Source organism: Cibotium barometz, chromosome 53, assembly GCF_041138505.1.
Source record: "Cibotium barometz isolate CiBa-2024 chromosome 53, ASM4113850v1, whole genome shotgun sequence".
Lineage (NCBI taxonomy): Eukaryota > Viridiplantae > Streptophyta > Polypodiopsida > Cyatheales > Cibotiaceae > Cibotium > Cibotium barometz.
The window spans coordinates 38883128-38905248 of record NC_141098.1 but is presented as its reverse complement, the minus strand read 5'-3'; the positions used below and the strand labels follow the sequence as shown (position 1 = coordinate 38905248).

The 22121-nt window shown below is 38.6% G+C and overlaps 2 protein-coding genes across 3 annotated transcripts; both read left to right on the top strand.

Annotated features, from left to right (window-relative positions):
* Nucleotides 1-567: 567 nt before the first annotated feature.
* LOC147608617 (putative methylesterase 11, chloroplastic) lies at nucleotides 568-2116 on the top strand. The gene is made up of 4 exons (XM_086789161.1): nucleotides 568-1088; nucleotides 1188-1322; nucleotides 1397-1543; nucleotides 1634-2116. Exons 1-4 carry the CDS (start codon nucleotides 876-878, stop codon nucleotides 1901-1903), a joined length of 765 nt encoding a protein of 254 aa, XP_086645287.1. The 5' UTR covers nucleotides 568-875; the 3' UTR covers nucleotides 1904-2116.
* Nucleotides 2117-16070: 13954 nt separating this feature from the next.
* On the top strand, nucleotides 16071-18135 carry LOC147608616 (putative methylesterase 11, chloroplastic). Of its 2 annotated transcripts, none has more exons than XM_086789160.1 (4): nucleotides 16071-16582; nucleotides 16682-16816; nucleotides 16906-17037; nucleotides 17128-18135. In XM_086789160.1, the coding sequence occupies exons 1-4, from the start codon at nucleotides 16370-16372 to the stop codon at nucleotides 17395-17397; spliced, it is 750 nt and encodes a 249-aa protein (XP_086645286.1). In that variant the 5' UTR covers nucleotides 16071-16369; the 3' UTR covers nucleotides 17398-18135. The 2 variants fall into 2 exon arrangements, with proteins under 2 accessions (XP_086645286.1, XP_086645285.1); XM_086789159.1 differs by having other exon boundaries at nucleotides 16086-16582; nucleotides 16891-17037.
* The last annotated feature ends 3986 nt before the right edge of the window (nucleotides 18136-22121 follow it).

Here is a 22121-nt window from a genome sequence, read left to right as displayed (position 1 = left end):
AGAGTTTTAAGTAGCCTAATCTCAGTTGTACTACTTCCAAGGGACACCTTACTAGTATGTGAAACTAAGGCACCTAATTTATCCTTGACCAAAAAAACTGGCATGAGATACTATGACCTAGATTTATCCATGACACAATATGAGGTAATCCCTTGAGGGGGGATTGTTAGGATTCAAGGTCTTACCTTTGTGTGTGAAAGGCTTCTAAGCCTAATAATATTTATGGTAATATGTATGTGTGTGTGTGTGAGAATATCCCTTAATGGGTGTAAACACTCATTTATATGTTTGCGTGTTTGTGTGTGTTTGAACCACCTCTTAAGGGGTCACATAATATCTAGATATTATAGGTGTGCTAACATAAACAGTGATGTCATTGGGGGAACCTTTGTAACGTATAAAGGTGGGCATTAAAGAAATGAATCGATGTCACATCATTGAGTCTATTCTCTCTCTAGTTTATATTTCTCTCTCTCATTGTTGACTGCTCCAACCTAGCCATCATTGAGTCTATTCTCTCTCTAGTTTATATTTCTCTCTCTCATTGTTGACTGCTCCAACCTAGCCACCGTGGCTCTAATCTTTGAGCCTCCATAGATTATAAACCCTAACCCAGGCTCATAAACCTTTAGCTTATCAAATTCAAATTCAAATTCAAATTTTATATGCTCTCCTGGCTACCCATTGAAACTTTTAACTTTATATAATATAGAGGTGCTTGAGCATGTTTTCTGAGAAGCTTTAGCCCCATTTTCAGGTTTTCAAAGGCTCTCGCTGAACACGGGTCAAAGCCTCTGATACTCAAAAACTGCAGAGCGTTGCAAGTAACAGAATCGTGCCGCAAGATCGAAACGTCCTCTACTCAGCCGAGCTGCATGGCGCACCATTTCGTGCTGGTGCATGGTCTAGGGCATGGCGCATGGTGCTGGTACAAGGTGACCGCCCTTCTGCAAGCGGCAGGCCACACCGTCACTGCCCTCGATCTCACCTCTAACGGCAACAGTAAGGTGGTCGCCGACACCGTCTCCTCTGTTGCTCACTATGCCAAACCTTTGACCGACTTTCTCGCCAACGCTGTTAACGACAAGGTTTGCTTAATCGTCTCTCACTAATCGTTCAAGGTGTGCGTAATCGTCTCACTAAATTAACGTTGATGCTTCAAACCATGGTTTGTTTTTCTGAATCAGGTTCTTTTAGTCGGCCATAGCTTAGGAGGGAGCAGCATCTCGTATGCTATGGAGCTCTTTCCCGAGAAGGTCTGCAAGGCCATCTTCGTAACTGCTCTCATGCCCACCAATGGCTCAACCTTTCTGGCCCCAGAGGTATTGTGGTGATCATTCCAGAAATTTTTGGAGGCTGTTGCTAATTATAATTATGCATTGCTATTCTGCCACAGCGTCACTTGTTGCAGTATTTGGAAAAACTAATTGCGAGCCAAGCTCTGGCGGAGAATCGTTTAAACGGCCCGTCCTCACGACCCACTTCTATTTACATTGACGTTACACACGCCGCTGAGCTTTTCTACCAGAACTGCCCACCTGAGGTATCGAGCTTTCAGTTAACTGGTCTCAGTACTGGCCGGCCGCTAGCTCGGTTTCATGGCTTAGATTAAGAACAAATCTTTTTGCTGCAGGACGTGGTCCTTGCTCGTGCTTCGCTAAATCCGACCCCTTTTGTCCCATTCTCGGAGATGCTCGCCCTCAGCCCGGACAAGTATGGAAGCATCCCCCGCTTTTACATCACCGCTGCAGAGGACCGCGTAATCCCTGCAAGCGTCCAGGCCATGATCATCCAGGAAAACCCACCCCAGCAAGTCTTCACACTCGAGCAAAGTGACCACTCCCCTTTCTTCTGCCAGCCTGCTGCTCTTGTAAATCTCCTCATATCCATTGCAGCCACTTGAAAGGTAGGTTAACTTGATAGTCATCAGGACCTAAATAACTCCTCATGGCAGGGTCCCTGCGTTGCAGCCAAAGGCCTTCTTACTTTAGATTGTTATTATTATCAAGTTTTTTTTAACACTAGTTCTGTAATTGGACATTTAAGTGTCCTGAGACGCTAAAGTGTCCTGAAAAGTTCTTGAATTTTTGTGGGCAATCTATTAAGAGTTTTGAAATGCTTAACATCCACAGATGTTCCTCAAGACCCAAAAAATCCTTGAGATTTTTTAAATTGCACTTTTCTTAGCTTTTGCAAGGCAATATTTTAATTTTCTTAGACACATGCTGATAAAATGCATGATTTTTGCTGTTTTCAAAAAATAGTAGTAATTTGGACATAACTTTTAGAAGGGACATAGTTTGATCATGAAACTTGTGGCTTGATGGAAATCCCATGATGTAAACTAAATCCTGGAATTATCAAACGATAACTATTGGATAAATTTTTGACTCGCTAATATTGAAATGACGTTTTTTATACAGGTGGAGCATGAATTTTTCTCCTTCCATATGCAAGCTAATAATGTAAAACTTGAGGTGCACCCATGTTATATAGGGTAAATACTACTTTGTTTTGAATTTTCCAAAACTTTAGAGCCACTTTTTGGGCCTCTTCTCATACATGACCTTTTGCGCAACCTATTTTTAATACATAAAATGTCTAATTATGAGCCTAATTTTGATTTTTATCAAAGGAAAAAGCTGTGTAAGTGCATTATTTGTTGTAACTATAGGTGTAGACTACTTGTGCAAGCATAGTTATGATTAGTTTTTGATAAAAGATGATCAAATTTTACATTTTTATTTTTTACAATTTTTTTAGAACTAGGCGATAAGAACCTACTTTAGTGGAGGCTAAGTTAGTGTCATACACATCAAATTATGGCTTATTTATCTCATCTCAAGCATGAAAACCAATAATCAACATTCTCATTGATAGGGCTACATTATTTTTTAGTGGCGTGATTGAGTATTGATAATACGCGTTACTTTTGCTGATTTTATGCAACTTTTTGGAAAAAAATTCTAGGAAAGGAAAATAATTTTTTTGGTGAACTTCTACCTCCTTGGATTGATGTATGCTATCAAAATAACTTGGGAAAAATGCTATTGATATCATTGGATTTTTTTTTGAGAGAATGATGCTTGCATATTTGAAAAAATCCTGAAAAATGTTCATTTTCAAGACATATGCTACTTTGTTGCTTATGTACTTCCAAATAAAAAGGCATTTTATATGTTTAGCATTTTTTACATAAGCATAGGGTTATGTTCTACATGCCCAATGAAGCATTTTGGTTTTTAAAGCCTATATTAGGAGTTTGATTTTTTTTCGCAACCCCCAAAAAAGGACACTTAAGTGCCCTGTTTTGGTACCAAACTAGTGTTAATAACATTTGTGAATTATTATATAGCTTTAAATTAATTCAAAGTCCACCCATGAATCACTTACATAAAGCAAAGCATCATCATCATCATTACCCAAAGCATTTTCCTCATAGATATCATCATATGGATCACAATCAATCACATTATTACTTTCATCCATACCATCATTTTGTGAATCCACATCATGTCCCACATCTTCATGGTCGGCAACCACATTTTCCTCATGCAATGCAACACTATGAAGATCTTCGTAAGTGTTGTCTCCTTCATCAAGAAGAGTTTCATTGCATTCATCTTTATCCATACAATTTTCCTCAAGAAGAGATCCATGCATTTGCTCTTCATCCTCCCAATCAACAATTGCATCCTCATACTATCCACTAGTTCATTTTCAGCCATCCATACATGTATTGAAGACACTTGACACAAATCATTAGCATCACCTTCATCACTTGAAGTGTTCCCATATAGCAATGGCTTCCAATAAGAGATGTGGATTGAAGTGAACTCCTAGTAGAAATCCCATGTATAGATGGGGTAGGCGTGTAGAAGAGTTTCACCTACAACATGATCTCATTGAGAGGAGAAATGCCATTGTCAATATATCCATGATGCATTGGACCATTTGCATAAACTCCTGGCCTCATTTTTGCATGAACTCCTGGCCTAATTTTTACATAAATCCACCTATGCTCTCCTCCTCCTCAATATTAGACACAAAGAAGGAAAGGTACCAATATTCCTCGGCATACTTAGGCAATGAATCCACGTGTAATAGTGGCATGCATTTTTTCCTAAAGCTTCATTGTTCTCATATAGCCACAAAGTTTTGCACCACTTCATAGGCTAGATTCGCCCAATTCCACTTCTACTCATGCATTACTTGCAACCACCATTGTCTAGCTTTGCCTCCAAATTTGCATGTCACTTGCTTCACTTTGTCTCCCTCATTGCATGGAAATACACAAAACTAGGCATCCCAATCGTGAATGCATTCCTTGAGCTGTATACAAGTGACTCCTTCCCCATCAAAAGAGAGCAAAGCTTCTAAAAATGGTTCACCATGCTTGAACCATAAGCTTCCAATAGGAGTAGAAATCATACGATCCACAAATTCATCTTTTGTCAAGGACTTTGGAGGGACTTGGAGTGTATGACATCATCATACAACCATACATACCTTTCTTTTTCATCATCATTGGAAATTATGGCTATTTCCCTTTGTTTTGACTTCATCAAATCTTGCCTATACTTTTCTTCCTTTCCATAGGGCTTTGACAGTGGTGATCCAACATGAGAAACATATCTTGGGTTCTTTTGAGCTGTTGTCTTCATATTTTGAGTGTTTCCACTAGAAGTTCCCACCTCAAATACAAGATTTCCATGTCGACTAAGCCCATAAGATGATGGAATTGAAAATGATCTTTGTGGTTGTGACCAGCCTCTTGCCTTATCAAGAGAAGTGTCAATCTTTTTCACACACCTTTGCACTTCACTTATCCCATCACCAAGCTTCTTGAAGTCCTCATTCAAGGCATTGAACATTTTCTTCATGAAAACATTGCTTTGTCGCATATACTTACTATTTTGCCTCAAAAGCTCATTGTTTTGGAATCAAATATCCCTTTGTGCATCCTTCATAGCTTCGGTGATAGTAACATTTAGCATATCCAAAGTAATGTGCTCCAAAGAAACTTATTCACTTCCACTTATGTGCCCTGACTTAACCTCATTCACTATGTGATCACTCATGTCATGTAAAGGAATTCCCTCTTGTTCATGATCACCCAAGGGTTTTTGGTTGAATGATCAAAGACTTGTCACATTTATCTCGATGAGAAGAACACTCCTATCACCCTGAATCACCACTTTGAGCACCCGTATACCTCTGTTTTGACTTTTAGGTGAAAACCAACTATATGAGCTTGACCATCCAAATGGTAATGGAATTGGGAACTTGTTGGCTCATTTTGAAGCTCTTAGGTAGTGCTCTTAAGCTATTTAAATACCTTGAATTCAATTCGCACTATTTTTTACTGAATTTGGGTTTTTAGTCTGACAAAACTATCCCCTTTGCACCTTGAAATATTGTCCAAATCAACCACTTGACGATCTGTTAGATTTTTCTTAAGATGAAATTTTAAGGCTTCCAAAGACCCTTAAGAGATCTTGAGTGGTTTGGGACTGAGTTACACTTTTGTACTCACTGCAGAGTGTAGGAAAATTAAAAAAATCTGGCCATAATCTCCCCGCAGCATGGACCAAATCTCAATCATAATCCACTAGCATTTGCCAAATATCCAATCATGACATAATGCCGAAAGTAATCACCATCAAAAGCATACACTTTCCCATGCAACTCTTATGCTTTGATCACTATCAACAAGTGTCCATGGCATGCTCAATCAAGTAACATTTTGCTTCCATAGCCCAAGCATGCTTGCAATGTAGTCAAGTTGTGTGTCGAAGGAGCGCTTTATGCTTGCCAATCTCCCAACCAAGCCTTTCCACCCTCGTATCTAGTCTGAATCTAGGCACAAGTTGGGGCCAAGTCCTGACGTCCAATGTATCTAATCCCCGTCCTTGCCGCTTTTCCAAAAGAACTCACAACCAGGAGAGTTCATGCCATGCTTCCCCTGGGTCTCTCCACCAATGCCCAAGGTACCCTCACAAGAATACTAGATGCTAGGAACTAAAGTGAGAGTACAAGTGAGGTGTATGTGGACGTAGCTTCAAAAAGAGAAGGTAGGAGCACTTACAATGTGTTTAGCGTGACTCATGCTATTTCCATTTTATCCATTACAAAGAGCATGTACGCATGCTTTCCTTGAATCATCCAAAGTAGCTCCAATACACCAAATCACAACAAAACAACATCCACAACACCATGTGAATCACAAGGCATATAACTTGCAAGGATTAGCTTCAAGTAAGGACTCCCAAGATCAATTCAATCATTGGCTCATGTAGGCACATGCATGTGCTTGCTTTAGGCTAAGATTTGGAAATAATATGAAGCCACAGCTCACTTCTTTCATGTATATCACTTCATCCCTTTGCCTTTACTTCATAGCCATCATTAACGAGCAAAACTATTATCTAAATGGCAACTAGAAGCTTCATGGCTCAATGATCACACAAGGTGTGATGCTTGATTAATGCTAAGCAAAAGCTCATTAGAAGGCCAAGAAATCGTAGCCTGCAGCTGTACCATATGCATGCATCCCCAATTCATTCAAGGGTGGACAATTTAACCATGTAAAATCTTCCAACTATCATGGCATAACATCATTGCATGTAGCATGTAATTGATTGGAGCAATGGTGTTACAAGAGCTTATGGAAATCTTTTAAAAAAATTTAGCCTTAATGATGCTTATCAATGGCAATCACATGATTGGAGATCGTAGCCTTGCACATCAAAGCAGTTGATTCTCTCTCACAAATCGAGCTCGTTGTGAAATGCCACTTTACATAGCCATGGCCAACCACGCAAAAAACTATATTCGATTCAGAGAACGCCAGTGATTCGACTGTATTGTTGTAGAAAATTGCTATCTCAGAGAAGATGAAACGTTCCATAATCACTTGATTAGGCTTGATTAAGCGTAGTGGAAGATTAATCAAGCGCTTAGTAGCCTTAAATCCACGCGAACACGTAGCCAGCCTCTCCAAAAAGTAGTGCACGATTCATCAATTATTGAAACGAACACGGTAGCACCAAATCCATCCGCTAATCAAACATTGATCATTTCTTGGTATTGATTAGGAGGGAAATGACTAAAACCCTAGGTAAATGCTCAGATCTAGATGGAAGAAACCCTATTTCTAATAGGATCAACATGAGGAGAGGAGAGAGAAAAAAGCATAAACATTTTGATTAAGGAACTAATCATGATGATTAGTAGTAAATTTTTCCTAATTTTGGTGATGCTCTTTAAATTTTGGAGCGGCTACCCCAAATTTTGGTCCACAATGACCCATAGCTTGTCCTTCATGTACCTCTTCGGCTGTTAATGTGGGTTGATCTGGTAGTAGGGCCAATTGTATGTATTCTTCCTGTTCAATCTCCTTGAGAGGTCTTTTGGCGACATGATTGAGCACTTGTGTGAGGAGGTAAGGGTTAGATATTTTGGACTAGTGGGCCTTCAAATAGTTATCCATCTCTTTATGTAAATAGAATGCCCAATCTTCTTCTTTCTCTTCATGTATTTTGGCGATTCTGTTGAGACCCACCCTGTTGTATTTGTCTACAGGCCTTATCTGCATTATTAAAGACATTGCCTCGCATGCCTTCTCTGTAGGTTCATCTTGGATATTGTCATATTCTACACCATTTGAATTATAGGAATTCTTCTTCAGCATGTCCTTCAAAGGCATCTTGTAAATGCTGTGTATGTGGGCCTTGACTGTAGCCGCGAGTTGCAGAGCTTCTCTTATCAAGTTCTATGTGATGAGGAGCTCTTCAGTAGTGCCATCTTCCTTGCTGATCCTCCCTCTTTTGGTCTGCTTGTCATATGTCTTCAAGTACTCCACGCAGAGTTCTGTGTCAAAAGTCCAGGGGATTATCTCTACCATTTGTCCTAGACTGACTTTGTCTAATTTGGCCTTCACTTCAGCATCTTCCAATATCTATAGACACTTTGGGCTCTAGTATTGGAGAGCTACATTTCCATAGGCTGTAAACAGCTTCTGTCTGGATGAGGGTCCCATTGCGTGGTTGGGCATAAAGACCCAATAAATTCAGCTTTGGTTTTTGTCCCACCCTGTCATCTCTGACTGCCTAGGGATTCCATGGCACTGCTTGCCTGAGTGGTAGATAGGTGCTCGTGGGCTTCGGACTCCAAAGCCGACATCTGTAAATTAGGCACATAAGATCACTAGATCACTCAAATGACTGGTGGGATTGATATTATTCTCTCTTTCTTACCTTTTTTTTTTTCCAAAATTTTTCAATGGGAATAAGTTAGTATAGTTGAAGAGAGTGTTAGTGTATGAGCAATCCATTGTTTGGTTAATAGTTAATGTGTAGGCCATGAAAGGTGAGGCCGTGAACTCACCGCCGCCGTGAAGGTGCATGAATTATTTCGTGAAACGATCAGGTGTGAAACTGTTAGTCATGAAACGCACAGGCATGAAACTGTTAGTCGCGTGAAACACTTTGGCGTGAAATGCATATGCATGAAACTGTTAGTCATGAACGCACTAGCATTCATGAAACGCACAGGCATGAAACTGTTAGTCATGAAACGCTCTAGTGTGAAATGCACAAGTGTGAAACTGTTAGTCGTGAAACGCACTGGCGTGAAAGTGTAGACATCATTTCGTGAGAGTGCAGACATCATTCTGTGAGAGTGCATACATCATTCCATGAGAGTGCAGACAAATTAATGTGTAGGCCATGAAAGGTGAGGCCGTGAACTCACCGTGAAGGTGCAAGAATTATTCCGTGAAACGATCAGGCGTGAAACTGTTAGTCATGAAACGCACAGGCATGAAATTGTTAGTCGTGAAACGCTTTGGTGTGAAATGCATATGCGTGAAACTTTTAGTCGTGAACGCGTTAGCGTGAAACGCACAGGCATGAAACTGTTAGTCATGAAATGCTCTGGTGTGAAATGCACAAGCGTGAAACTGTTAGTCGTGAAACACACTGGCGTGAAAGTGTAGACATCATTTCGTGAGAGTGCAGACATCATTCCGTGAGAGTGCATACATCGTTCCATGAGAGTGCAGACAAGTTGTGAGAGTGTAACATTATCTTTAATCATATGATTTGGTGTATGTGGAGACACCAATCTTTTATAAATTTTATGATTGAATTTCGTGAAATAGCCACAGTATTTATGCCAACACTCACTATGTTTAGACGAACACAAAACAGATACCAAAATAACAACCAAAACAAAGAAAAAAGAAAAAAGAAAAGAAAAGAAAAAATGAGTATCAAGCTCCCACCCTGAAAGATTAGCCAAAAATAGTCGGAGGAGGATGGCGAGCTTGGATGATGCACAAGGAAGCGAAGGCGATGATCACTCAAACACTCGATGTGTGAAATGACAAAAAAGGAAAAGAAAATCAATTTTATAATGCAGTCATCGGATAGGGCGGTTCTCTTAAGGAAGAACACCATGTGGCGCTATGCGATTGGCTACCAAAAAATTACTGTTTCACGGTGTGAAACATTTTGAACTCTTTCACGGCGTGAAACTCTATAAGGTGGTTCATGACATGAACGGCTGTGATGGGGTTCATGTCGTGAACCGCTTTTTTCTGCAGTTTCACATGAAATGCAGTTTCACGTGAAATGCATAAGATCGAAATTTTCTCATTTTTTCTTTGTGCTCAAGCAATCAAACATGCACATGATGCCCCATTGGATACCTTTTGTTTATCACCCCACCATGAGAACCAAGGGGTCACCTGGGCACTTTTGGGCATTTACGGATGCAATTGTTTTAGTTCCATTTGGGAGTTTTTTATTGTTCCTTCCACCCAATTGAACAATTTTGTTGTTGTGTCTGGTTATGGAGGGCTTCCATCTGCATCTCCTTGTTGGACTCCCTTGTTTTTACCCTTAAGTTCCCTACTCAGTTCTATAGCCAAAGTGGGTACTTTCATGGCCTTGGGAGTTCCCAACCCATTTGGTTGAGGTTTTTTTTTCCTCCACACGAGGGTTGGTGTGGAGCTAGCATGGCTTGAAAGTAGATGTTACACACTTTTACCACCCTCTCTTTGATGACTTGATCTGTTTGCAATCTTGAGTTTGTTTTGGGTACCCATATTGTTGCATTACCTTGGTAGTACCCTTGTGCTTGTAGTAGATCCTTTCGAGCCCATTGCTCACGTGCTCCTTGAGGTCTCTTTGGATTTTTGGAGTCCTGCCACTTGGTTTAAGTCCAAAAAGTCTGACTTTTGAATTGTCTGTAGGCTCTTCTTGGCCTCCTTAAATCCTTTATGGTGTTCACCTTGTTTGGTTGATCTGTTGGTTGCTTCTTGGACACCCACTTCTGTGTACCCTTAGATGTAGGGTATTGTGTGGATAAGCATCGCGGAACGGTTGTTGGTCTTGTCCTGTGAGGTGTTCCCATTGCATTAGTTGTTTTCTCATCTGTTATGATATGCTTTCCTCTGTTTGTTGAGCTCCATAAGGGTATGGACATGACCTTCTCGCTTGTGGTTATTAATGCTGTTCGTTCCTCCCGGTTGGATGTTGCATTTACTAGCCCAAATCCAAGATCTTCCTAGAATCATCTCTTCCTCCATGGAACTTGCAGGCATGACAAACACCATCTTGACTAAGGGATCATTTTTGACAGAAATGTTAACACAAAAAAATCCCTCGACTTTTGTGGCTATCAAGTGAATGCTATGAACTTGTGCATCAGTGGTTTCAAGGTGTGGTTTACCTAATGCTACCCAGGTTTCATATGAGATCAAGTTATGACTTGACCCTATATCTATTAATGCAATGCTTGTTGCATGGCCTTTAGCTAAAGTAAGTCCCACCTTGAGTCATGCTGGTTCGATGTTTAGTTCCTCTTCGTCCAAAAGGGTCACGGAAGCCATGTTGACATGTAGCAGTCTTTTATTCAGTAATTGTTTGGCTTTGATCTCCCTAGACTTAAACACCATATTAGTGAATTTGGGAATTCCCAATTCCCATTTTTGAATACTTAAAGAAGGGGACATGGATAACATGTTTGTAAGTTTCTCAAAACCCTATCATATGACCTATCATTGGAAAGCGCTTGAAAAATGGAATCTAAAGAGCTATAAAGCGCTCATTTTGGATTAGTGGTGTTCAAGTTATGGTTAATCCAAACTTTTGTCTACGTGTCCCAAACTTGTGGGAAATTCCCATATTTCCCAATATGGTGTTCTTAGCCTCTTCTTGTTCTTGTTGTATCTTCTCTTTTGCAATTTGTTTCTGTTATTTCAAAAGATGTTTCTATAGGAGCATCTCTTGGGTCAGTGGTCCAAAATATTTTTTTGATTTACTTCCATTGACATAACCCTCCATTTGGACACCATTAATTGTCTCAATTTGGAAAGACCCCTGGGGTGTGATTTCTGATACTCAGAAGGGTCCCAGGCCTTGGTATTTAAGTTTCTTTTTTCTCGTGCTACCTACACTATACATAAGGACAAGGTCCCCCATTTCAAGTTCTTTTTGCTTAAGGTTTTTGTCGAATCAGTGTTTCCTTCACAATTTTTTAACCATGAGTCCATGTGATGCTATTAGTCTAGTCTCATCAAGCTTTTCTAAATCAATTAGCCTTTTGGCTAATGCATTCTCTGTTAGCCGCTCTTGTACGACGATCCTTAAGCTTGGGACTAGGTATTCCATAGGCATAACGGCTTCCACACCATAAGCTAGATGGAAGGGAGTGTAACCCTTGCTACCTTACATGATGTTTGGTAGGCCCATATGGCTACTGTTAGCTTGTGTTCCCAGTTTGTTCGACTCGCTTCCAAGATTTTCATCAAGATAGTACACAAAATCTTGTTTGTACTCTCTGCTTGACCATTGGCCTGTAGATAATAAGGGGATGATTTTCGATGGACCACTAAGAATCCTGCAAGTAAATGATCAATCACCTCATTGACAAAATGTGAACCGCAATCACTCACTAATTCTAATGGGCAGCCGAACCTTGAGATGATTTGCTCATATAAGAATTTTGTAGTTGTTCGTGCATCAGCTCTCTTTGAGGCTCTGGCTTCGGCCCGCTTTGTGAAATAGTCCATGGCCACGATTATGTATCAGGCTTGGGATGGATGTGCCACTCGACTAATCGGTCCCACGAAATCTATCCCCCATTTCTCAAATGGTTGTCTTACAATAATGGAGGTGAGCGCATCTTGTCCTTTTGATGTGGGATAGCAAAGTGTTGGCATTCTTTGTATCTTTTGACAAATTGTATAGTGTCCTCGAATAACGTAGGCCACCATAGTCCTACTTGAAGCACTTTTCGAGCTATGATTTCTCGAGCAAAATGTCTGCCTACTATCCCTGAATGAGCCTCTTCCAATATGGTGAGATGAACTCATCCTCCCTAACGCACCATCTGAGCACATTATCTTTTCCCAGTCTATATAATTCTCCCGCAATCAATTGATAAGGTGCAGCTAGCTTAATAAGCCGCCACATTTTATCTTTGTTCAAAGGTATTTCTTGTGAAAAATCATAGGCTAGATACTCTGAGATTTTTTCACTCCTTTTGGCTACCATGTCCAACTTAAATAAACAAGCATCAAGGTCATCATCAACACTAGTTGGTGGTTCCCCATTTGGAATTCTAGACAAGTGGTCGGCCAACACATGTAGTGCCCCCTTTCTAACCATGACTGTAAAGTCGAATTCCAACAATAATAGTAACCATCGTGTGATTCTTCCCATGGTGCAAGGTTTATTTACAAGCTATAGTAAGGCTTGATGGTCCACGAAAAATTTGAATTTGTTGTCCAAGAGAAAATGTCGATATTTCTCGACGGCGTAAACCATGGCCAATCCTTCTCTCTCTGTGGTGGTGTAATTCACCTCTGCATTGTTCAACTGACAACTAGCAAAGCAAACTGGATAGTCCAATTTGAACTCACCAAGCAGGGCCATCACGCAACCAATAGCAAAATTTGATGCATCAATGTGCACGTGAAATATAAGATCCCAATTGCGGGGTCGTAGAATTGGCATGCTTGCCAATTGCTTCAGACGATCATATGCCTCCTGACACTCCTCATTCCACTCAAAGACAATGAGAAGCTTGTACAACAAAGGTCTAGCTATCTCAGCATAAAAAAATATGAAGTGTCAATAATACCCCATATGACCCATAAACCTTTGCACTCCTTCGTAGTTGGTAGGCGGTGGTTTTTTAATTTTTGTTTTCTTTAAAATGAAAAATGATGTTATGCCTTGTTGGAAAGGCTTTCCCCCTCTCTTCATTCTTGAATTCAACCTTTCGTTATCCTAGATATGTAAGAGAATGAAAAAAATTGAAACATGGTCAGCTATACAAAGGAGGTTTCAAAATTTTCTTAAATTTTGTGAAATAAGTTTTATCTTTTATTATTCAAAAAGAGTAATCCCCACCGTTTGTGTATTCTAAAAGTGTTATTTTCATTCTATGCATAGAAAAATGCATGTTAGAAATATTTTTTATTATAAAAGTGTTATTTCCATTAGAATTAATTTCTATGCATAGAAAGATGCATATTGGAGAATTTTTTTATTATAAAAGTGTTACTTTCATCAAAATTAATTTTTATGCATAAATAGATGCATAAAAGAATTTTTTATTATAAAAGTAATACTTTCATCAAAATTGACTTTTATGCATAAAAGTGTTACTTTCATCAAAATTGATTTTTATGCATAAAAGAATTTTTTTACTATAAAAGTGTTACTTTCATCAAAATTGATTTTCATGCATAAATAGATGCATTAAAGAATTTTTTTATTATAAAAGTGTTACTTTCATCAAAATTGATTTTTATGCATAAATAGATGCATTAAAGAATTTTTTTATTATAAAAGTGTAATTTTCATTAGGATTAATTTCTATGCATAGAAAGATGCATATTGGATATTTTTATTATTATAAAAGTGTGATTTTCATTAGAATTAATTTCCATGCATATTGGAAATTCTTTTTATTATAAAAGTGTTGTTTTCATTTAATTTTGATTTTATGTATAGAAAGATGCATAAAGGAATTCATTTTTAATTTCAAGAGAGTTATTCTCATTGATTTTGATTTTATGCATAGAAAAAAGCATAAAGGAATTTATTTTTATTTCAAAAGAGTTATTCTCATTAATTTTGATTTTATGTATAGAAAGATGCATAAAGGAATTTATTTTCAAAAGAGTTATTCTCATTAAATTTTATTTTATGCATAGAAAGATGCATAAAGGAATTTATTTTTATTTCAAAAGTGTTATTTTCCTTAAAATTGAATTTATGCATAAATAGATGTATAAAAGGATTTTTATAAAAGTGTTATTCTCGCAGAAGTTTATTCTTATAAAAGAATGAATGGATGGATAGGTGTGATGTGAATCAGATAAATGTGAATGAATGGATGGATAGATGTGATGTGAATGAATGGATGGATAAATATGAATGTGAATGGATAGATGTGATGTGAATCATATAAATGTGAATGAATGGATGGATAGATGTGATGTGAATCAAACAAATGTGAATGAATGGATGGGAAAGTTGAATGAATGGATGGATAGATGTGATGTGAATCAAACAAATGTGAATGAATGGATGGATGGGAAAGTTGAATCTGTCCACGTGTGAACATGCTTAATTTTCATGCTATAGAAATTATTGTGTATGGATTTGAGTTTAAAAATTATGGACACTTGTGCTAGAAAACAATTGATATTTTTAAGTGAAAGGTCAAATGACTCTCCTAGTTGACTGGAAAAGTTTCTTCTCCTTTGTAATTCTTTTTTCAATCGGACATTTTTAGGTTAAGAGTAAAATGTAAGTAGTGTTTTATGTACTCTTTTTTCACAAAAGTAGTGGTTTTTTTAAAATGTTTAACATGAAAGTGTGTCTTTTGTCTCCATAAATTTGAAAAAAAGATATACTTTTGGGTTTTTTTTTTAAAAAAAGGAGTTGAGTTATCGTTTGCATGATTTTGTTGTCGTTTTTCATGACTCGCAGGTTCAATAGAGGGCACACAAAAGAGTGCTTTAACCCATCATCTAAAGAGAGACCCATCATCACAAGCAAAAAGCAGCATATCAGTTTTTATATCTTCTCAAAAGGTTATCAGATTTGCCCCCTTCAACAACCATCAAAACCACTTGTTGCAGAAGAAAGAGGTATAAAAATCAATATGGGGCATTTTTCCCTTTTTTGCAGACCAAACAAATTGAGGCAATAATCTCAAATTTTTTTTATCATTTTTAAAATTCAGGGTTCATTACAAGCATTAAAGGGGTGCTACAACCTCCTATAATATCAATTTCAAAAAACTCTAATTTCTTAGAAAACCCTAACTTTCTAAAAATCCTATTTTTTTTTAGAGGCAAAGCTGGAAAATTTGTAGCATGTAATGATTCAATCTCTAAGCCACCAAATGAGTAGGTCAAGTTGGAATCAAGAAGAGATGATAAAAAAATGTGGTGCCACAGTGCAGAAATGTGTCAAATTTATGTCAGTTGTTTTTGTGTCTTTGGGCTTATGAAAGACCAAAAGAAATGTTTTTTTATACAGTTAAGAGTTTTAAGTAGCCTAATCTCAGTTGTACTACTTCCAAGGGACACCTTACTAGTATGTGAAACTAAGGCACCTAATTTATCCTTGACCAAAAAAACTGGCATGAGATACTATGACCTAGATTTATCCATGACACAATATGAGGTAATCCCTTGAGGGGGGATTGTTAGGATTCAAGGTCTTACCTTTGTGTGTGAAAGGCTTCTAAGCCTAATAATATTTATGGTAATATGTGTGTGTGTGTGTGTGTGTGAGAATATCCCTTAATGGGTGTAAACACTCATTTATATGTTTGCGTGTTTGTGTGTGTTTGAACCACCTCTTAAGGGGTCACATAATATCTAGATATTATAGGTGTGCTAACATAAACAGTGATGTCATTGGGGGAGCCTTTGTAACGTATAAAGGTGGGCATTAAAGAAATGAATCGATGTCACATCATTGAGTCTATTCTCTCTCTAGTTTATATTTCTCTCTCTCATTGTTGACTGCTCCACCGTGGCTCTAATCTTTGAGCCTCCATACATTATAAACCCTAACCCAGGCTCATAAACCTTTAGCTTATCAAATTCAAATTCAAATTTTATATGCTCTCCTGGCTACCCATTGAAACTTTTAACTTTATATAATATAGAGGTGCTTGAGCATGTTTTCTGAGAAGCTTTAGCCCCATTTTCAGGTTTTCAAAGGCTCTCGCTGAACACGGGTCAAAGCCTCTGATACTCAAAAACTGCAGAGCGTTGCAAGTAACAGAATCGTGCCGCAAGATCGAAACGTCCTCTACTCAGCCGAGCTGCATGGCGCACCATTTCGTGCTGGTGCATGGTCTAGGGCATGGCGCATGGTGCTGGTACAAGGTGACCGCCCTTCTGCAAGCGGCAGGCCACACCGTCACTGCCCTCGATCTCACCTCTAACGGCAACAGTAAGGTGGTCGCCGACACCGTCTCCTCTGTTGCTCACTATGCCAAACCTTTGACCGACTTTCTCGCCAACGCTGTTAACGACAAGGTTTGCTTAATCGTCTCTCACTAATCGTTCAAGGTGTGCGTAATCGTCTCACTAAATTAACGTTGATGCTTCAAACCATGGTTTGTTTTTCTGAATCAGGTTCTTTTAGTCGGCCATAGCTTAGGAGGGAGCAGCATCTCGTATGCTATGGAGCTCTTTCCCGAGAAGGTCTGCAAGGCCATCTTCGTAACTGCTCTCATGCCCACCAATGGCTCAACCTTTCTGGCCCCAGAGGTATTGTGGTGATCATTCCAGAAATTTTTGGAGGCTGTTGCTAATTATAATTATGCATTGCTATTCTGCCACAGCGTCACTTGTTGCAGTATTTGGAAAAACTAATTGCGAGCCAAGCTCTGGCGGAGAATCGTTTAAACGGCCCGTCCTCACGACCCACTTCTATTTACATTGACGTTACACACGCCGCTGAGCTTTTCTACCAGAACTGCCCACCTGAGGTATCGAGCTTTCAGTTAACTGGTCTCAGTACTGGCCGGCCGCTAGCTCGGTTTCATGGCTTAGATTAAGAACAAATCTTTTTGCTGCAGGACGTGGTCCTTGCTCGTGCTTCGCTAAATCCGACCCCTTTTGTCCCATTCTCGGAGATGCTCGCCCTCAGCCCGGACAAGTATGGAAGCATCCCCCGCTTTTACATCACCGCTGCAGAGGACCGCGTAATCCCTGCAAGCGTCCAGGCCCTGATCATCCAGGAAAACCCACCCCAGCAAGTCTTCACACTCGAGCAAAGTGACCACTCCCCTTTCTTCTGCCAGCCTGCTGCTCTTGTAAATCTCCTCATATCCATTGCAGCCACTTGAAAGGTAGGTTAACTTGATAGTCATCAGGACCTAAATAACTCCTCATGGCAGGGTCCCCGCGTTGCAGCCAAAGGCCTTCTTACTTTAGATTGTTATTATTATCAAGTTTTTTTTAACACTAGTTCTGTAATTCGACATTTAAGTGTCCTGAGACGCTAAAGTGTCCTGAAAAGTTCTTGAATTTTTGTGGGCAATCTATTAAGAGTTTTGAAATGCTTAACATCCACAGATGTTCCTCAAGACCCAAAAAATCCTTGAGATTTTTTAAATTGCACTTTTCTTAGCTTTTGCAAGGCAATATTTTAATTTTCTTAGACACATGCTGATAAAATGCATGATTTTTGCTGTTTTCAAAAAATAGTAGTAATTTGGACATAACTTTTAGAAGGGACATAGTTTGATCATGAAACTTGTGGCTTGATGGAAATCCCATGATGTAAACTAAATCCTGGAATTATCAAACGACAACTATTGGATAAATTTTTGACTCGCTAATATTGAAATGACGTTTTTTATACAGGTGGAGCATGAATTTTTCTCCTTCCATATGCAAGCTAATAATGTAAAACTTGAGGTGCACCCATGTTATATAGGGTAAATACTACTTTGTTTTGAATTTTCCAAAACTTTAGAGCCACTTTTTGGGCCTCTTCTCATACATGGCCTTTTGCGCAACCTATTTTTAATACATAAAATGTCTAATTATGAGCCTAATTTTGATTTTTATCAAAGGAAAAAGCTGTGTAAGTGCATTATTTGTTGTAACTATAGGTGTAGACTACTTGTGCAAGCATAGTTATGATTAGTTTTTGATAAAAGATGATCAAATTTTACATTTTTATTTTTTACAATTTTTTTAGAACTAGGCGATAAGAACCTACTTTAGTGGAGGCTAAGTTAGTGTCATACACATCAAATTATGGCTTATTTATCTCATCTCAAGCATGAAAACCAATAATCAACATTCTCATTGATAGGGCTACATTATTTTTTAGTGGCGTGATTGAGTATTGATAATACACGTTACTTTTGCTGATTTTATGCAACTTTTTGGAAAAAAATTCTAGGAAAGGAAAATAATTTTTTTGGTGAACTTCTACCTCCTTGGATTGATGTATGCTATCAAAATAACTTGGGAAAAATGCTATTGATATCATTGGATTTTTTTTTGAGAGAATGATGCTTGCATATTTGAAAAAATCCTGAAAAATGTTCATTTTCAAGACATATGCTACTTTGTTGCTTATGTACTTCCAAATAAAAAGGCATTTTATATGTTTAGCATTTTTTACATAAGCATAGGGTTATGTTCTACATGCCCAATGAAGCATTTTGGTTTTTAAAGCCTATATTAGGAGTTTGATTTTTTTTCGCAACCCCCAAAAAAGGACACTTAAGTGCCCTGTTTTGGTACCAAACTAGTGTTAATAACATTTGTGAATTATTATATAGCTTTAAATTAATTCAAAGTCCACCCATGAATCAATTACATAAAGCAAAGCATCATCATCATCATTACCCAAAGCATTTTCCTCATAGATATCATCATATGGATCACAATCAATCACATTATTACTTTCATCCATACCATCATTTTGTGAATCCACATCATGTCCCACATCTTCATGGTTGGCAACCACATTTTCCTCATGCAATGCAACACTATGAAGATCTTCGTAAGGGTTGTCTCCTTCATCAAGAAGAGTTTTATTGCATTCATCTTTATCCATACAATTTTCCTCAAGAAGAGATCCATGCATTTGCTCTTCATCCTCCCAATCAACAATTGCATCCTCATACTATCCACTAGTTCATTTTCAGCCATCCATACATGTATTGAAGACACTTGACATAAATCATTAGCATCACCTTCATCACTTGAAGTGTCCCCATATAGCAATGGCTTCCAATAAGAGATGTGGATTGAAGTGAACTCCTAGTAGAAATCCCATGTATAGATGGGGTAGGCGTGTAGAAGAGTTTCACCTACAACATGATCTCATTGAGAGGAGCAATGCCATTGTCAATATATCCATGATGCATTGGACAATTTACATAAACTCCTGGCCTAATTTTTGCATGAACTCCTGGCCTAATTTTTACATAAATCCACCTATGCTCTCCTCCTCCTCAATATTAGACACAAAGAAGGAAAGGTACCAATATTCCTCGGCATACTTAGGCAATGAATCCACGTGTAATAGTGGCATGCATTTTTTCCTAAAGCTTCATTGTTCTCATATAGCCACAAAGTTTTGCACCACTTCATAGGCTAGATTCGCCCAATTCCACTTCTACTCATGCATTACTTGCAACCACCATTGTCTAGCTTTGCCTCCAAATTTGCATGTCACTTGCTTCACTTTGTCTCCCTCATTGCATGGAAATACACAAAACTAGGCATCCCAATCGTGAATCCATTCCTTGAGCTGTATACAAGTGACTCCTTCCCCATCAAAAGAGAGCAAAGCTTCTAAAAATGGTTCACCATGCTTGAACCATAAGCTTCCAATAGGAGTAGAAATCATACGATCCACAAATTCATCTTTTGTCAAGGACTTTGGAGGGACTTGGAGTGTATGACCTCATCATACAACCATACATACCTTTCTTTTTCATCATCATTGGAAATTATGGCTATTTCCCTTTGTTTTGACTCCATCAAATCTTGCCTATACTTTTCTTCCTTTCCATAGGGCTTTGACAGTGGTGATCCAACATAAGAAACATATCTTGGGTTCTTTTGAGCTGTTGTCTTCATATTTTGAGTGTTTCCACTAGAAGTTCCCACCTCAAATACAAGATTTCCATGTCGACTAAGCCCATAAGATGATGGAATTGAAAATGATCTTTGTGGTTGTGACCAGCCTCTTGCCTTATCAAGAGAAGTGTCAATCTTTTTCACACACCTTTGCACTTCACTTATCCCATCACCAAGCTTCTTGAAGTCCTCATTCAAGGCATTGAACATTTTCTTCATGAAAACATTGCTTTGTCGCATATGCTTACTATTTTGCCTCAAAAGCTCATTGTTTTGGAATCAAATATCCCTTTGTGCATCCTTCATAGCTTCGGTGATAGTAACATTTAGCATATCCAAAGTAATGTGCTCCAAAGAAACTTATTCACTTCCACTTATGTGCCCTGACTTAACCTCATTCACTATGTGATCACTCATGTCATGTAAAGGAATTCTCTCTTGTTCATGATCACCCAAGGGTTTTTGGTTGAATGATCAAAGACTTGTCACATTTATCTCGATGAGAAGAACACTCCTATCACCCTGAATCACCACATTGAGCACCCGTATACCTCTGTTTTGACTTTTAGCTGAAAACCAACTATATGAGCTTGACCATCCAAATGGTAATGGAATTGGGAACTTGTTGGCTCATTTTGAAGCTCTTAGGTAGTGCTCTTAAGCTATTTAAATACCTTGAATTCAATTCGCACTATTTTTTATTGAATTAGGGTTTTTAGTCTGACAAAACTATACCCTTTGCACCTTGAAATATTGTCCAAATCAACCACTTGACGATCTGTTAGATTTTCCTTAAGATAAAATTTTAAGGCTTCCAAAGACCCTTAAGAGATCTTGAGTGGTTTGGGACTGAGTTACACTTTTGTACTCACTGCAGAGTGTAGGAAAATTAAAAAAATCTGGCCATAATCTCCCCACAGCATGGACCAAATCTCAATCATAATCCACTAGCATTTGCCAAATATCCAATCATGATATAATGCCGAAAGTAATCACCATCAAAAGCATACACTTTCCCATGCAACTCTTATGCTTTGATCACTATCAACAAGTGTCCATGGCATGCTCAATCAAGTAACATTTTGCTTCCATAGCCCAAGCATGCTTGCAATGTAGTCAAGTTGTGTGTCGAAGGAGCGCTTTATGCTTTCCGATCTCCCAACCAAGCCTTTCCACCCTCGTATCTAGTCTGAATCTAGGCACAAGTTGGGGCCAAGTCCTGACGTCCAATGTACCTAATCCCCGTCCTTGCCGCTTTTCCAAAAGAACTCACAACCAGGAGAGTTCATGCCATGCTTCCCCTAGGTCTCTCCACCAATGCCCAAGGTACCCTCACAAGAATACTAGATGCTAGGAACTAAAGTGAGAGTACAAGTGAGGTGTATGTGGACGTAGCTTCAAAAAGAGAAGGTAGGAGCACTTACAATGTGTTTAGCATGACTCATGCTATTTCCATTTTATCCATTACAAAGAGCATGTACGCATGCTTTCCTTGAATCATCCAAAGTAGCTCCAATACACCAAATCACAACAAAACAACATCCACAACACCATGTGAATCACAAGGCATATAACTTGCAAGGATTAGCTTCAAGTAAGGACTCCCAAGATCAATGCAATCATTGGCTCATGTAGGCACATGCATGTGCTTGCTTTAGGCTAAGATTTGGAAATAATATGAAGCCACAGCTCACTTCTTTCATGTATATCACTTCATCCCTTTGCCTTTACTTCATAGCCATCATTAACGAGCAAAACTATTATCTAAATGGCAACTAGAAGCTTCATGGCTCAATGATCACACAAGGTGTGATGCTTGCTTAATGCTAAGCAAAAGCTCATTAGAAGGCCAAGAAATCGTAGCCTGCAGCTGTACCATATGCATGCATCCCCAATTCATTCAAGGGTGGACAATTTAACCATGTAAAATCTTCCAACTATCATGGCATAACATCATTGCATG

What these genes read in the sequence shown, in the direction of transcription:
- LOC147608617 (XM_086789161.1), top strand. Translation starts at nt 876, where the DNA reads ATGGCGCACCATTTCGTGCTGGTGCATGGTCTAGGGCATGGCGCATGG. An exon ending in CCAACGCTGTTAACGACAAG is followed by an intron (nt 1,089 to 1,187) that starts GTTTGCTTAATC and finishes TTTCTGAATCAG; the next exon opens with GTTCTTTTAGTCGGCCATAG. An exon ending in CAACCTTTCTGGCCCCAGAG is followed by an intron (nt 1,323 to 1,396) that starts GTATTGTGGTGA and finishes ATTCTGCCACAG; the next exon opens with CGTCACTTGTTGCAGTATTT.
- LOC147608616 (XM_086789159.1), top strand. Translation starts at nt 16,370, where the DNA reads ATGGCGCACCATTTCGTGCTGGTGCATGGTCTAGGGCATGGCGCATGG. An exon ending in CCAACGCTGTTAACGACAAG is followed by an intron (nt 16,583 to 16,681) that starts GTTTGCTTAATC and finishes TTTCTGAATCAG; the next exon opens with GTTCTTTTAGTCGGCCATAG. An exon ending in CAACCTTTCTGGCCCCAGAG is followed by an intron (nt 16,817 to 16,890) that starts GTATTGTGGTGA and finishes ATTCTGCCACAG; the next exon opens with CGTCACTTGTTGCAGTATTT.